The sequence below is a fragment of the Ursus arctos genome, unplaced genomic scaffold (assembly GCF_023065955.2).
Source record: "Ursus arctos isolate Adak ecotype North America unplaced genomic scaffold, UrsArc2.0 scaffold_33, whole genome shotgun sequence".
NCBI lineage: Eukaryota > Metazoa > Chordata > Mammalia > Carnivora > Ursidae > Ursus > Ursus arctos.
The window spans coordinates 4937424-4950822 of NW_026623019.1; the positions used below are offsets into that span (position 1 = coordinate 4937424).

The window sequence follows — 13399 nt, forward strand, 5'->3', positions numbered from 1 at the left end:
TCTTAGTGCATTAGCTAGGACTTCCGGTAGCGTGAAAAAGAGTGCTAAGACGAGTAGTAAGAGTGGGAATCACTGTCTTGTTCTTGATCTTAGTGGGAAAGCTTCTACATTTTTACCGAGTATCACATTAGCTGTAGGTTTTCTGTAGCTGCTGTTTGTCAGGTTGAGGAAACTCCCTGTATTTTTAGTCTGCTGAGCTTTGACTGTAAATGGATGTTGGATTTTGTCACATGCTTTTCTCTTAACTGATACGACCATGTGATTTTTCTTCATTAGCCTGTTGATGTGATGATCCCAGTAACTGATGTTCATGGCTGAACCAATCTTACATACACGGACTAAACCCCCTGGTTGTAGTGTATGATTCTTTTTATGCATTGTTGGGTTCGATTTGCTAATATTATGTTGAGGATTGGTTCTGTTTCCCTGGGGAACTCTAACACAGGAAGTTCATTTTTAAAAGTTCCTGCTATTCACTTTCTTCCATTCTCGAGCTTCACATAAATAGAATCTTCCAACATGTAATGTCCTGGGTCTGGGTCAGTAAGCATGTCTTTGAGACTGAGCTATGTTGTTTTGAGTATTAGTCTGTGGTTCCCCACAGGGAGCCTATCAGAATTCGTTGTTCCACATTCTCTCCGTAGTCACTCCTCTTTTCCATGGTACCGTTTCTGTGAGGCATTTAGCAGTAGCTCTCACACTTCTCTGATACCTGACGGTATCACTCTTCCAGGTGCTTACTGGGAAATACTCGGTTACCCTGCTTTGTTTCATGTCTTTTTCCCTTTTAAAAATTGGGCTTATTGACTTGCAGGAGTGTGTATGTTCCAGATCACAGTCCTTTATCAGATATGTCTTTATCAGATACCTGGATTTTCTTGTCCATTCATTTTCTTAATGGGGTATGGATTCCAATTAATCAGGTTTTTCTTTAGAATAGTACTTTATGTGTCCTCTCTAAAAAGATCTTGTCTACCCAGAGGTCACAAAGATAGACTCATGTTTCCTTCTAGAAGCTTCTAGAAGCTTCATCGCTTTAGCTATTATGTTTAGGCCTATAATCTACCTTGAATTAATTTTTGTGTATGGTGTGAGGTAGAGGTCAAGGTTTTTTTTTTTTTTCTCTTTATGGACATCCAGTTGTTCTAGTATCATCTGTTGAAAAGATCTACCTTACCCTATTGAAGTGCTTTCGTGTCTTTATGAAAATTATTTGATTGTATATACCTCAACTTTGCCCACTTTTTACTGAACTTCCTCTTTCACAAGTCACCTGTTTGGTTTTTGTATTTTTTGGTGATTGTAGCCATCATTATATTTCCTGTAAAAAGTGAATCATTCTATGTGTTGTGCTAAGGCATAGTTCATTCAGTTTAACACAGAAGGGACTTGAAAATCTAGTAAGGAATAAATACCGGAGGACACAAGATGGTGGTGGTGAAATAAAATTTGGTCGTAACCATCGGAACGAAGCAGGTATAGGCAATTAAGTGCCTCAGCTGGTGGTTTCAAAGGCAGGTACTTTTGTTTTCCCTAGGCTTTTAAAATTTAATTGGAAATAAATTCATTTTGCACCAACTGGTTTTCTTGTTCATGCCAATAATGTTGATTTTTATTTAATCACCAGCTTGTAAAAAGGAAGCACAGAAAAATCCAAACCTTTCTCTATCCTTTATGCACAATTTGGAAAATTCCAATAAAATTCAGGTTCCTGGCAGGCAAGTTACACATCTACTGCCCTGTGTTTTGTGATTACAAATGTCCAGAGATCAGAAAAAAATTACTCGACCATATACATGTGGGTCTGTTTGTGTACCTATGACATTTTTAATTATAGAAACTTTGCAGCTTAATGATGAGCAAGGGTTAAGATCCTTTGTAATTCTTGTTTTTCAGGATTTTCATTGCTATTTTTGCATGTTTTTCCATATGAACTTCAGTATTATAACTTTGACATAAAACTTATTGTTTATTGGTGTTTTGCGGAGTATCCTCATTTATAAATTAAGGAGAGCTGACGTGATGTCACCCTAGCCAAGAACTGGGAATGTCTTTGCATGTGTTCACATCTACTTTTGTGTCTTTCAGGAGTGTTAATAAGATTTTCTTCATCTAGTTCATCATTGGACTTTTCTCTACTGTTATGTTCTCTTAACTGGTTCTATTTTTATGTGTAAATTTTGTATCTTGCTACCTCAGTGAATCTTCTTACTTTTTGAGTTATTCGTTGCTCCTCTGGAGTTCCCCATGTATACTAGGAATTGCCAACCTTTAAATGGCCAGAGATAGTAAATACTTTGGGCTTTGCTATATGTCCCTATTGTAGATTTTTTATGTCTTTTAAAGATTTTATTTATTTGAGAGAGAGAGAAAGACAGAGCATGATTGGGGGGAGGGGCAGAGGCAGATACCGGGATCGATCCCATGACCCTGAGATCACTCCCTGAGCCAAAGGCAGATGCTGAACGACTGAGCCACCCAGGCGCCCCAACCTGACTGCTTTTTAAACATGTAAAAAGCACTCTTAGCCTGAGAGCCGTACAAAAACAGACTTCAAGTCTAGCTCGTTGACTGTTGTATCTGCAAATACAGTCCTTCTTCTGTACCCGTTCTTAGGCCTGTGACTGGCATGTGGAAGTGGCTGGTGCTGCTCGTATGGTGTGGACATGGTGAGCGGGGGTCCTTGCTTGACGTGGAGCACCGATGTCAAGCGTTCCCCAGCGTGAGAGAGGCGAGCCTTGGGTGTAGACAAGCATCTGTCAGCAGTCACGTCCTGAATGTTTTTACAAGGAATGGGTCTTAATTTTGGGAAAGGCTTTTTTCAGCATCTATAAAGATAATCATAGGATTTTTCTTCCTTGGGTCTTTTGATATGGTGTTTTCCACTAGGCCATGGCTTTTTATTTTCTTTACATGATGTTGGATTTTGTTTGCTAATATTTAGAAATTTTGAGTTAAACATGGACCAATATCACAGAATATTACTATCTTTTTTGGTACTCTTTAATCAGATTTAGGTATGTGTTACACATTATAAATGTATAAACATCATGAAAATGGTTAGTTGTCCTTAATTTCTAATGCCTTGGAACAGTTCTGGAAGCATTTGAACGATCTGGTTGAAAAGCTGACTTACATTGCTCTCGGAAGCCATCTGGGTGGTTTTTTTGCAGGAGTAGTTTAACTTTTTCTTGGGAAATTGGTTTGCTTAAGATTTGTATCTGTGTTGTACAGTTTTAGTAATCTATTTTCCTTAAAAAGTATCCATTTCATCTGGGTTTCCAAATTTAGTACTATATAGAGGTTTGCAGCGTAGCCACGTGATTTTAAACATTTCTTCTGTTCTTATTCTTTTTGTATATTTGTGTTTACTCCACTCCCCTTCCCCCCCACCTCTTTTTTAACCAAGTTAGCTAGTAGTTGTTAGTGAAAAAACCTGTTCTTTTATAAAACTAAGTTACATCTGTTTAGTTCTATTCTCATTCTTTTATTGATTTCTGCTTTTTTGCTTTATTTGTAATATTTCCTTCCTTTTGTTCTTTCTTGTACTTCTTAAATTTTACTGAAAAAACATTCATTGCTATGGATTTTCCTCTTACCATGGCTTTCACATGTACCCAGTAGTTTAATATGTAATATTTTCATTATTTACAAAAAAACTTCCATAATTTTTGTTCGGATTTCTTTAATCCAAGTCTTTTATAAATTTATTTTTAAGGCTTTATTTATTTGAGAGAATGCACCCAAGCGGGGGGAGAGGCAGAGGCATAGAGAGAATCCCAAGCATACTCCCCCTGCTGAACAGGAAGCCCAGCATGGACTTGGTCCCACGACCCATGAGACCACGAGCGGAAGCTTAACTGACTGAGCCACCCTGAGTCTTTTAAATAGATTTTTTAAATTTCCAGGTAGAAGGCCATTTTGTTTTGTTATTGATAATTTTAAGTTTTACCGAATTATGACCAGTGTTACTTATAATACGTTTTGTGTGCCGATAATGCAGAATTTATCTTCTAAAGTTGGGTCTACATATCCATGGGATCGACTTCACTGATCAGAATTTGTTCTGGTCTTTTTATATCCTTTTTGTTCAACTGATGTTTTGGAGGACGGCGGATGCTGGCTGTGGGTAGGGTCTTTTTCCATCTGTAGTTGTGCTTCATTAAGCAGCTGCTGTCACTTGCACAGAAGTCAGTTGTATAGCGTGAATTAAATGTTTAGTATTAAAAGGTGCCTTTTTACATGTACTGCTTTTGTCTTGAATCCTGTTTTTTTCCCTGCGCACCAGCATGAGCAGGAGGGAGGGGCAGAGGGAGAAGCAGACTCTGCTGAGCAGGGAGCCTGACACGGGACTCGATCCCACGACCCTGAGATCATGACCTGAGCTGAAGGCAGACACTTCACCCACTGAGCCGCCCAGCCGCCCCAAAAGAGGTCATTTTAAAAACCGTGTCCACTTTGTTCATACTGTTATTTTTACCCTTTCTGAATGCAGGAGGTAATTAGATCTGGATTTTTAAGCCAAGTTGAAGTTTTTTCCCTTCTAGTTGATTAGTTCTGTTTACATTTATTTTTATGACGGATGCATTTGGTCTCCACTTCTTGCTTTATTTGCTATATTCCTTTTTGTAGGACGGGTCTTCTTTAATCTTTAAAAATAATATTTTCTGGCATTTAGGAAAGTTTTTGTTTTGACCACATATTCTGTAACCTTTTACTATCTCAGTTTTTAGTGGCCGTAACTCTCCGGGGCTCTACAGGTCCGCGGACTCTGCTTCCTCGCTTCCCCCTCACCGAACACCGCCCGCGTACCGTGTTTGCGTCTGTTAAAATCCTGTCTGTTGTTCTGCCACAGCTCTTGAAGTGACCTCTTGGTTGGATGAAGCTTATTCTCTAGATTTCTGAAGGCCTCACGCATGCTAGGTTCTTAGGTTTCAACGACAGGTTTTCTCACTGTAAATTCTGTGCCTTTTCTGCGGGAGCACGTTACTTACCCCGGCTCCTGCCCACGGGTGGAGGTGCAGATCGGAACCTCCCTTAGGTCTGCAGTGAGGATGTGTGAGGTGATACAAGGCGTGTCCTTCGTAGTCTGGTGGCGAGTTAGCTGCTTTCCTTGATGCTTTTCAGAAGATGAACTCTTCTTCCTTTTCCTTCCAGGACCGAGCCACATGTCCTTCTACGTTCGAACCCACAAAGGGTCAACACTTTCTCAGTGGTCTCTTGGCAATGGCACCCCGGTCACAAGTAAAGGAGGGGACTACTTCGTGTTTTACTCCCACGGGCTCCAGGCCTCGGCATGGCGGTTCTGGATAGAAGTACAGGTGGGACTTTACCTGCATTGCTGCTGTCCCTGATCAGGCTCCCAGGTGGCGTGTGGGATCACTATTCTGCCTTCCTACAACTGGAGAACTAAACTAATTTTCTCTGCCAGGTCTTGGAAGAGCGGCCTGAAGGAATGGTCACTGTGGCCATTGCTGCCCACTACCTTTCTGGGGAAGATAAGAAATCCTCCCAGCTGGATGCTCTGAGAGCAAAGTTTCCAGATTGGACATTCCCCTCGGCCTGGGTGTGCACCTACAATCTCTTTGTGTTCTAGTCTTCCGGATGAGTGCTGAGTACATGCCGAGCGGGATACCCCCGTGACACGGTTTCTCCCCGCGTGACATGGATGTTTGTAAGTCAGTGATTGTGAATGAGCACCTGTTCAGAGAGCTTCGTGGGCTGACATTCCTCAGGGCCAAGCACCATGATGGTGATGCTGTGGGGTCGTGACATGTGGCCTTTCTGACACTTGACGCCGGTTTCCTGGCACTGAAGCACACACATGGGTACCACCACTACACATGTCAGTCTTCTCTAGGACCTCAAGGATAAAAGCCAACAAACCACGTCAGTAGTCCTCCCCTTAAGATCATGAAAGATGTAGAAGGTACTGTGAGCTGTTCATGAGACAAAGGACATTTCCAACTGGAGCCCAAGATCATTTGTTTCGTCAGAGGACGGTAGCTAAAATCTGTTCGCTGGAGTAATGATCCCCCTTGAGATTGACCCTTAGGGATTAGAAGGCAGGTTCAGCAACAGCGGGGGGAGAACCAGGGGGCTTCTGAGGACCCAGCCTGTGTTGAGAGCTCTACTTCTTCAGGCAGCTGCTCAGATGTGCTTGGCTCCTCTGTAGCGAAGCCCAGGCTCCCGCCATGGGAAGCTGTGCTGAGCCGGGGACTCGCGTCCTTCTGACAGGTGGTCCCTGAGAGCTGTGGCTGTGATGCATTTCTGAGTTGCTTTTAGGCTTGATCTCTACCTTTTCCTGTCCACGTTGCCATTTGAAGCGGAGCATTTGTTCAGCTACGTTTCCTGCGGGGCTCTTCTGGCTCGGGATGTCGCGTGGCAAGCACACAGGCTTGGTAGTGAGTGGGGTGAGGAGTGGCTGGGCATTTTATAAATATTTATTCTCTTCATTTAATAGGCATGTTCTGTTATCCAAGGTTAATCCTCTAGGGTATAATTTTATTGATGCACTGAGTCCTTAGTTTTGTCTGTTTTCTCACGAGTCTGAATAGTTTCTCCGTCCCTGTCCGGCAGAGCTGGCTTTCCTGGGGCAGGAGGGGGTGGCTTACACTGCAGTGAGGCCCCTGGAGCAGCAGCTGCTGGTATTAGGATCCTGCAGAAGGGCAGGCCGAGGCCTTGAAGGTGCTGTTCATTTTGAAGATGGCTGTGTGGCTTGGGAGGCGTGTCACGGCGATGCCTCTCAGGGCTTCTCGGCTCTGGCAGTGGAAGGGCTTGGGGAGATGAGTGGTCAGTTCTTCTTTCTTTTTTCCATTAAGAAGCTGAAAAGGTTGGACAAATTCTGAGTTTAGCAAGCAAAGGCCAAAAAAGACATTTTTTTTAAAAAGCCACAGTAAAACAAAGTGGCACTAAGTGCATGGCCGGAGGCCACTGAAGCCGCTTGTGACTGGTGGCCGCAGTGTGCCTTCCCAGGCATGCTCCTCCCGCTGCCTGCCTCACCCGGGACGCCCTCAGCCCTGACCCGGCCACGCAGCCCAGCACGGCCGCGGCCAGGGCTGAACGCGGACTACGGGCTGTGCTGCAAGTACCGGGCTCCCGCCCCTGGTACGGGTGTCGCCAGTGGACTTCTGAGTTTGTCAGGTGGCGCAGAAGGACTGCAGTGTTCGTAGCTTGTAGAGAATCAGAGTTGTGGACAAAAAGTGGTATCTCAATGAATTTCAAAATAGAGGCCTATTTTGTCCCTGTGGTTAATCGGAAATAGATTTTTATGGAGGGGGAATCCCATGTTGAGGACATGCTTCGTATGAAAGTGATTTTCCCCCCTTTGGGAAGGATGTGATTCCCTTGCAGTAAGAATCATGGTTTTCCTTCTGCCTTCACGTCATTTTCCTTTGTAAACAAACAGTGTCTTCTGCTTTGGTTTTCAAGATGCTCGCTGGGCTCAGGGCGGACTGCTTCAGTGCCGGAAGTGGCTGAGCACTTAGCACACGCGCGGTCCGTCAGCAGCCTCGGAGACTCCTCATTCAGAACTCCCTTCTAAGAGGGTCTTTTCAAACAGTTTTTCCTACAGAATTTAAAAGTAGCCCAGGGTTGCACATTCAGTGAAAATGTGAAGAATTGTGGTTTTGAAGAAATGCTTAGTCTACATTGTGTCTGAAAGTACGTTTCCCCGTTTAGCTGATGGAAACAAGCGCTGTAGGGTCGCTGAGATGTCTCCACCGAGGGGCCGTAGCCAGCTGCTCACTCAGGAAGCCGTAGCCAGCAGGAGGGTCTTTCCTTTCTTTTCACTGGTTGGCTGACTTGTTGAGGATTGGTTGTTGCCTTACATTACTGAAATTAACCTACTAGGTTAGTATCATTAACAGAAAAACCAGATCTTTATTCTTCTGTATCCTCATCGTTGAAGGGTTATTTCCAGTCTACAAAGCCTTTTTAAAACCTTTTTTAAATTGCCTTTAAAAGACCTAGATGGCTCACGTGGCAGAACGGGTATGTGAGTGAGGAGCAAAGCAAGGAGACACTGGAATGCTTTCTACTGTGGAATGAAATTGTGCATATTTTGTTAAATGTTGAGCTTTTTAAAATCCTCTCCACTGGCAAAGAAAATCACTGAAGGGCGAATCCAGGATTGTGGGGGCAGGAAGAAATGGTCTTTCAGCCAGTGGCCCACCACTCATCACTTGCCGCTCTGGAAACCCAAGGAATGGGGGCACCGCCGCTCCTCAGAACAGTCCGGTGCACCTCCTCATCGTGCCCCTTGCCGCCTTTTAGGGCCAATAAAGCCAAAATGCATTTAGGCCTCTTTATGTCTGGCTCTTTTTATTTGGAAAATATCTTATTTGATTTGTAAAAATATTAACGTACTGATTTATTTCTTCAAGTTTGGCTCTATATTATGACCAAGTGGAATTTATTCAAGGAATGAAAAGTTGGTTTAACACCTGAAAAGTCAATGTAATACACCATCTCAACTGACCGAGTACCTTTATCAGGTGAGGAAGTTCCCTCCGATGAAAAACTCACAGCTAAAATCCTCATCACCTGTGATAAAAGCCTGAAAAGCTTGCCCGTAAGGTCAGAAAGACCACCATGTCCACTACAGCCACTTCTACTGAATATTGTTCTGAGGCTCTAGCCAGTTTGGCAAGATGCATCCAGATTAGAAAGGACAAATTTATATAGAAAATTCTATGGAATCCACAAAACAAAACTGTTACAGTTAAATGAATTCAGCAGTGTTAAAGGATCAATGCACAGATCAGCAATTGTATTTCTACAACAAAACAATTCTAGTCGCAATTGCATTAAGAATAAAATACTTAGGAATAAGCTTAATAAAAGTATAAGACAAGACTTTTAAACACTGCTAAAAGAAATCCCATGTTTGTGGATTGGCTTAATTAAGATGGCAATACTTGCCAAATTGATCCACAAATCGAACATAATCCCAGCTTGTATTCATACGGAAATGCAAGGGACCCATAATAGCCCAGTCTTGAAAAAACAAACTTATGAGTCACATCTTCAAAACTTCCTACAAAGTAGGGACAGTAACCATGACCAGACAGTGTGCTACTGGCAGTAAGAAGAGAGAGCAATATACAACTGACAGTCTACAAATAAATCCATATGTTTACAAATGATTTTTGGCAATTCAATGAGGAAAAAAAAATGAATCTTTTCAGTAAATGATGCTGGGACAACTGAATATCCACACACAAAAATTAACTCAAAATGGGCCAAAGACCTAAACAGGAGTTAACACTGTAAAAAACAAAACATAAAAAAAGTCTCAGAGGAAAACACAGGCACAGATCTCCACAAACCTGCATTAGGCAGTGGTTCCTTACATACACCAAAGCACAAGCAACCAAAGAAAAAGCCGGACTTCACCAAAATGTAAAACTTTTATGCTTCAAAGGACAGTGTCCCGAAAATCACAAGCCATTGGAATGAGAAAATACATGCAAATCATATAAGGGTCTAGTATCCAGAATGTACGAAGAACTCTTGCAAATCAACCATAAAAGGATAAATGACCCAACTGTGAAATGGGCGAAGGAGAACAACGTTTTTCTCTAAAGATACACAAATGGCTAATAACTGTGAAAAGATACTAGGCACCAGGAAAATCCACACTATGCCATAATGACTCTCGGCTCCATAAAGAACTCGGACGGCTGTAACCAGAACCACAGCCAGCAACCAGCGCAGGGAGAACCTGCCACCTGCATCCCCTGCTGGCGGGAGTGCAGAGAATGGCGCAGGCACTTTGGAATACGGTTAGGCATTTCCTCAAAACATTAACCAGGTACATGACCCAGCATTTTCACTTCTATCCACATGGAAACTTATACATGAATGTTCGTGGCAAATGGTGGTGAACAGATAAATAGAAGCAGTACACCAGAAAGTGGAACATTATTCAGCCTTGGAACGACTACTGATGTACAAAGATGAACCTTGAAAGTGTCCTGCAAAGAGAAAGAAGCCACACAGAAAAAGCCACAGATACAGGATTCCATTTATATGAAACGTCCATAAAAGGGAAATCCATAGAGACAAAGACTCGGGAAACTGGGGAACTCAGAAGCACTTTTAATCCCACCTGTTAGAGACGGGGCCCAGTCTCCTCTATACTTACATAGACAGTTTTGTCTGGCGGAAATCATTTTTATTACATTTTGAACATTTTCCATGTCCTCAAGATGGATTTCTCTTCCAAGCTTCTACAGTCAGGCATACAGGATGCTGCCAAATCTCGCTGCTCCTGTTCTCAATTCTGCATATAAATTTAAATCTGTCTGAATTTGTAGTTACTTCATAAAGAAAATTCTAAGAGGTGGAATTTCATAATGAAAAGAATATTTCTGTGGCTTTTAATAAATATACTTTTTGCTGTTAACCTGATGTGTTGAATAAAAGTTCATGTTTTATTGCCCTTTACCAAGTAAAAAAAATACACATTACAGAAGTAGCAGCAGCTTTAATTACAAGCAAAGGTTGACTTTACCCCCTCCCCCCCAAAATGACTTCTTGTTTTGGTATCAGCAAATAAACTTCAAATAGTTGTTATACTGAATACTTGACTTCATTAGTTAAAGTTATGGCTTTAACAGTTGATGTATCAACCAAACAAAGCAAAATAAAAATACAAGTAAAATATACAACAAACTACCAAAGAGAAACTTTCCGTAAACCACCAATTTTTCTGCCTTCAGGCCGCCCATTTCTATTACTTGAGAAACAAGTATAGGAGCAAAGATTGATTCATGGTCTTAACCACAGCGGCTCAGTTAACCTACCGGTGCTCTGCTTTGACGAGTGCAAGAGGAGCCCAGCAGCACATGCGGAGATGTGAAAGGATCACAGCTGTTTACAATGGTAAATCATTTTATTGACTGTATTTTCACACCAAACACAAAAATAATGCTCATTCTCCTCCTAAGGGACTAGGACAGGAGAAGTTTCAGGTTAGATTCTTGCTGGGCTGCACGTACTCACATGGGACACATTTTCTACCATAAGATTCAGGGAAAGGTGGTTTAAAACAAAGGCTGAAATAAAGTAGCACCAGAAAGACCAGGTACCATCCTCCCACATCCCACCCGTTCAGGAGTTCTAGTATGTGAGATTATTGCACTTGTAATGTAAAAAGTAAATGATAGTAAATTACCAAACTCAATAATTTAAAACAGTTTGATGAATTTCGAACCAAGCAATTTCAAAATGGTTTGTGTTTCCCTTCCAAGGAAACCTGGGCTAGGACAACTGTATCCTGCCATTTACTTTAAAAAGCAAGGGTAGAGGACCAAGTTTTATTTCTAAACTGTAATTGTACTATGAGAAGAGAGGCTGTTTTACATAGTGGTATGAATTTGGTCCACGTCAAGATACACTGTTATTACAAAAATAAACAAGTTTGTTTTTGTAAAAAACAACATTGCATTCCTTTGTTCAGACTGCACAGTGCAAACTAGCACTGATGGAAGGTGACTGGAAGTGCAGTGGGCATGTGTTTACTCTGAAGCCGTTAAGGAGTGTGCAGGTAGGTTTTCATAATGTATGAAAACTAAGTCATATCTAGAAATACATAAAATATTTTAAAAGTCACAATGAAGAATGCATTCTTCACATAGTAATTTTTAGTAGCCGTGATAATACAGGATTCAGCAGTCTATTTACATAAAGGTCCATTTTTATTCCATTTACAAAAGCAATAAATAAGAAACTACGTTAATTCGCACAAAACCTGTTTCATGATCAGTGTGACCATTTCCGTTACTGAACGACCAAGCCAATAAACCTGTTTTTTTCTGTGAAGACTGCTCCTATTTGGAAAGAGCAAGCCCATCTCTCTTCCAAGAGTGAGTATCGCCATGCAGAATCCAGCATCAAACCTTACAAATTATAATATGAGCCCTAAAAATATGAACAGTGCCTTTAGTCTATTTACACAAGAGTATTCACAAAAAGATACAAAAGAGTTTAGTGGTATCTAACAGCATAATTGGTAGGAGCCCTCAGACCTGTGCCCACACTGACCAGGCCTCAAGCTGCTGGAGGAAGCAGGCGCACTGACTCACAGGTAAATCGCTTCCGCCAGTTCAGGACTGGGATTTAAAGGCTAAACACAGCCCAGGACAGGTCTCCATCGCGACAGCCACTGCTGTGCCAGGGCAGGCATCTGCTCAGCAGGCCAGTGCGGGAGTCCAGCGCTCTCGATCCAAAGGGGCACGCAGGGAGCTCAGCACTGATGAGCTCCAGCAAGCACCTTCGCATTTGTTTTTAAAAAGCAGTCTGGACACACGCTGAACCAGAAAACACGTAAGAAGCTGGAAGTAGTGAAAAAGTAGGCTCGTCTAGGGCAAAACAATCCCTGTGGTTTAGGAGCTACCATTCTTTAAGAAAAAAACCAAAATATTCTCCTGTACAACTGTACAATACTCTTTATTACTTTCCACTGCAGCTTAAAAAAATTTTTTTTAATGAAAAATGATTTGATATCACATTTTTATGGAGTCCGAGATTTCTTAGAGGAGCAAGTTAAAATTTAATACTACCTTACCAGAGTCTCTGAGTTCTCTCCCTGGTTAAATCGTCCAACTAGGTCGCAGTGTCCTCAGTTGTACGCTGCTGTGAATTAATACTGCCCGCGGTGATGGCACGTCACTGTCGTTAGGACACAGAACAGTCGTAAGTCCCATCCTGAAAAGATTCCTCCTCCTCTGCTCGGGTCGTGTCCTCCTCCTTCCGGCTGACCAGACTGCCACCTCCGACCTCACCCTGGGGGACGCTTCCATGGCCCGAGCAGCCCCGGCTCTCCTCTGCCCGGGGACCGGCGTGTTCAGGGGTCTTACCCACGGTTATTGGCTGGAAGGCTTCGGGCTGGACCTGTTCTTCTGTGAGCTCACTGAGCTTCTGTACTTGTGGCTTAATGATGTTTAAAAATGGCTTATATCCAGGACTAAGCAGAGGGAAAAGGAAATTAGCTCTCTCTTGCCACACTCAAAATGCTCCCTAGAGTGTTCTGGACAAACTCCTACTAAACATGGACACAGTGAGGTCTCCGTGCTAGGTGGTGTGGGGAGGGGAGGAGGCACATGGGAGGGAGGAAAGGGTTCTCAGGAGTCCTGGCCAACACAGGGGCACTGCACCCAAGGGAAGTGTCTTATGTTTCTGAGCTCCAGCAACAAGGACTTTTTTCTCAAGTATTTTAATTAAAAAATCACATTCCATAGTCTGAGGACCAACAGGGTTTCTTCAGATTTGAAGAACCTTCACACAGTACATCTCTTCTAAGTGAATTTGGCAACTAAGGAAACAACTAGATCCAAGGAAGGGAAACCTCAAATCCACACATAACTGGTGACAAAGGGCTACGATCCAAGGCTCT

At 42.5% G+C, this 13399-nt stretch overlaps 2 protein-coding genes across 8 annotated transcripts in view; one reads left to right on the plus strand and one right to left on the minus strand.

Annotated features, from left to right (window-relative positions):
* Window positions 1-10408, plus strand: part of ERMP1 (endoplasmic reticulum metallopeptidase 1) — a 44226-nt gene extending 33818 nt beyond the window's left edge. Inside the window, exons 14-15 of the mRNA XM_026519225.4 lie at window positions 5158-5321; window positions 5432-10408. Coding sequence (XP_026375010.2) covers window positions 5158-5321; window positions 5432-5596 — 329 coding nt within the window. The 3' untranslated portion in view covers window positions 5597-10408. The remainder of the gene's footprint in view (window positions 1-5157; window positions 5322-5431) is intronic.
* Window positions 1101-13399, minus strand: part of RIC1 (RIC1 homolog, RAB6A GEF complex partner 1) — a 144027-nt gene continuing 131728 nt past the window's right edge. For 3 of the 7 annotated variants that reach the window (XM_057305636.1, XM_026519222.4, XM_057305638.1), the window contains one exon: window positions 10475-12970. In XM_057305636.1, the coding sequence (XP_057161619.1) occupies window positions 12682-12970 (289 nt within the window). In that variant the 3' untranslated portion in view covers window positions 10475-12681. Of the gene's footprint in view, window positions 12971-13399 lie in introns of all 7 variants that reach the window. The other 4 variants (XM_048218390.2, XM_048218389.2, XM_048218388.2 and 1 more) reach the window with 3 other exon arrangements.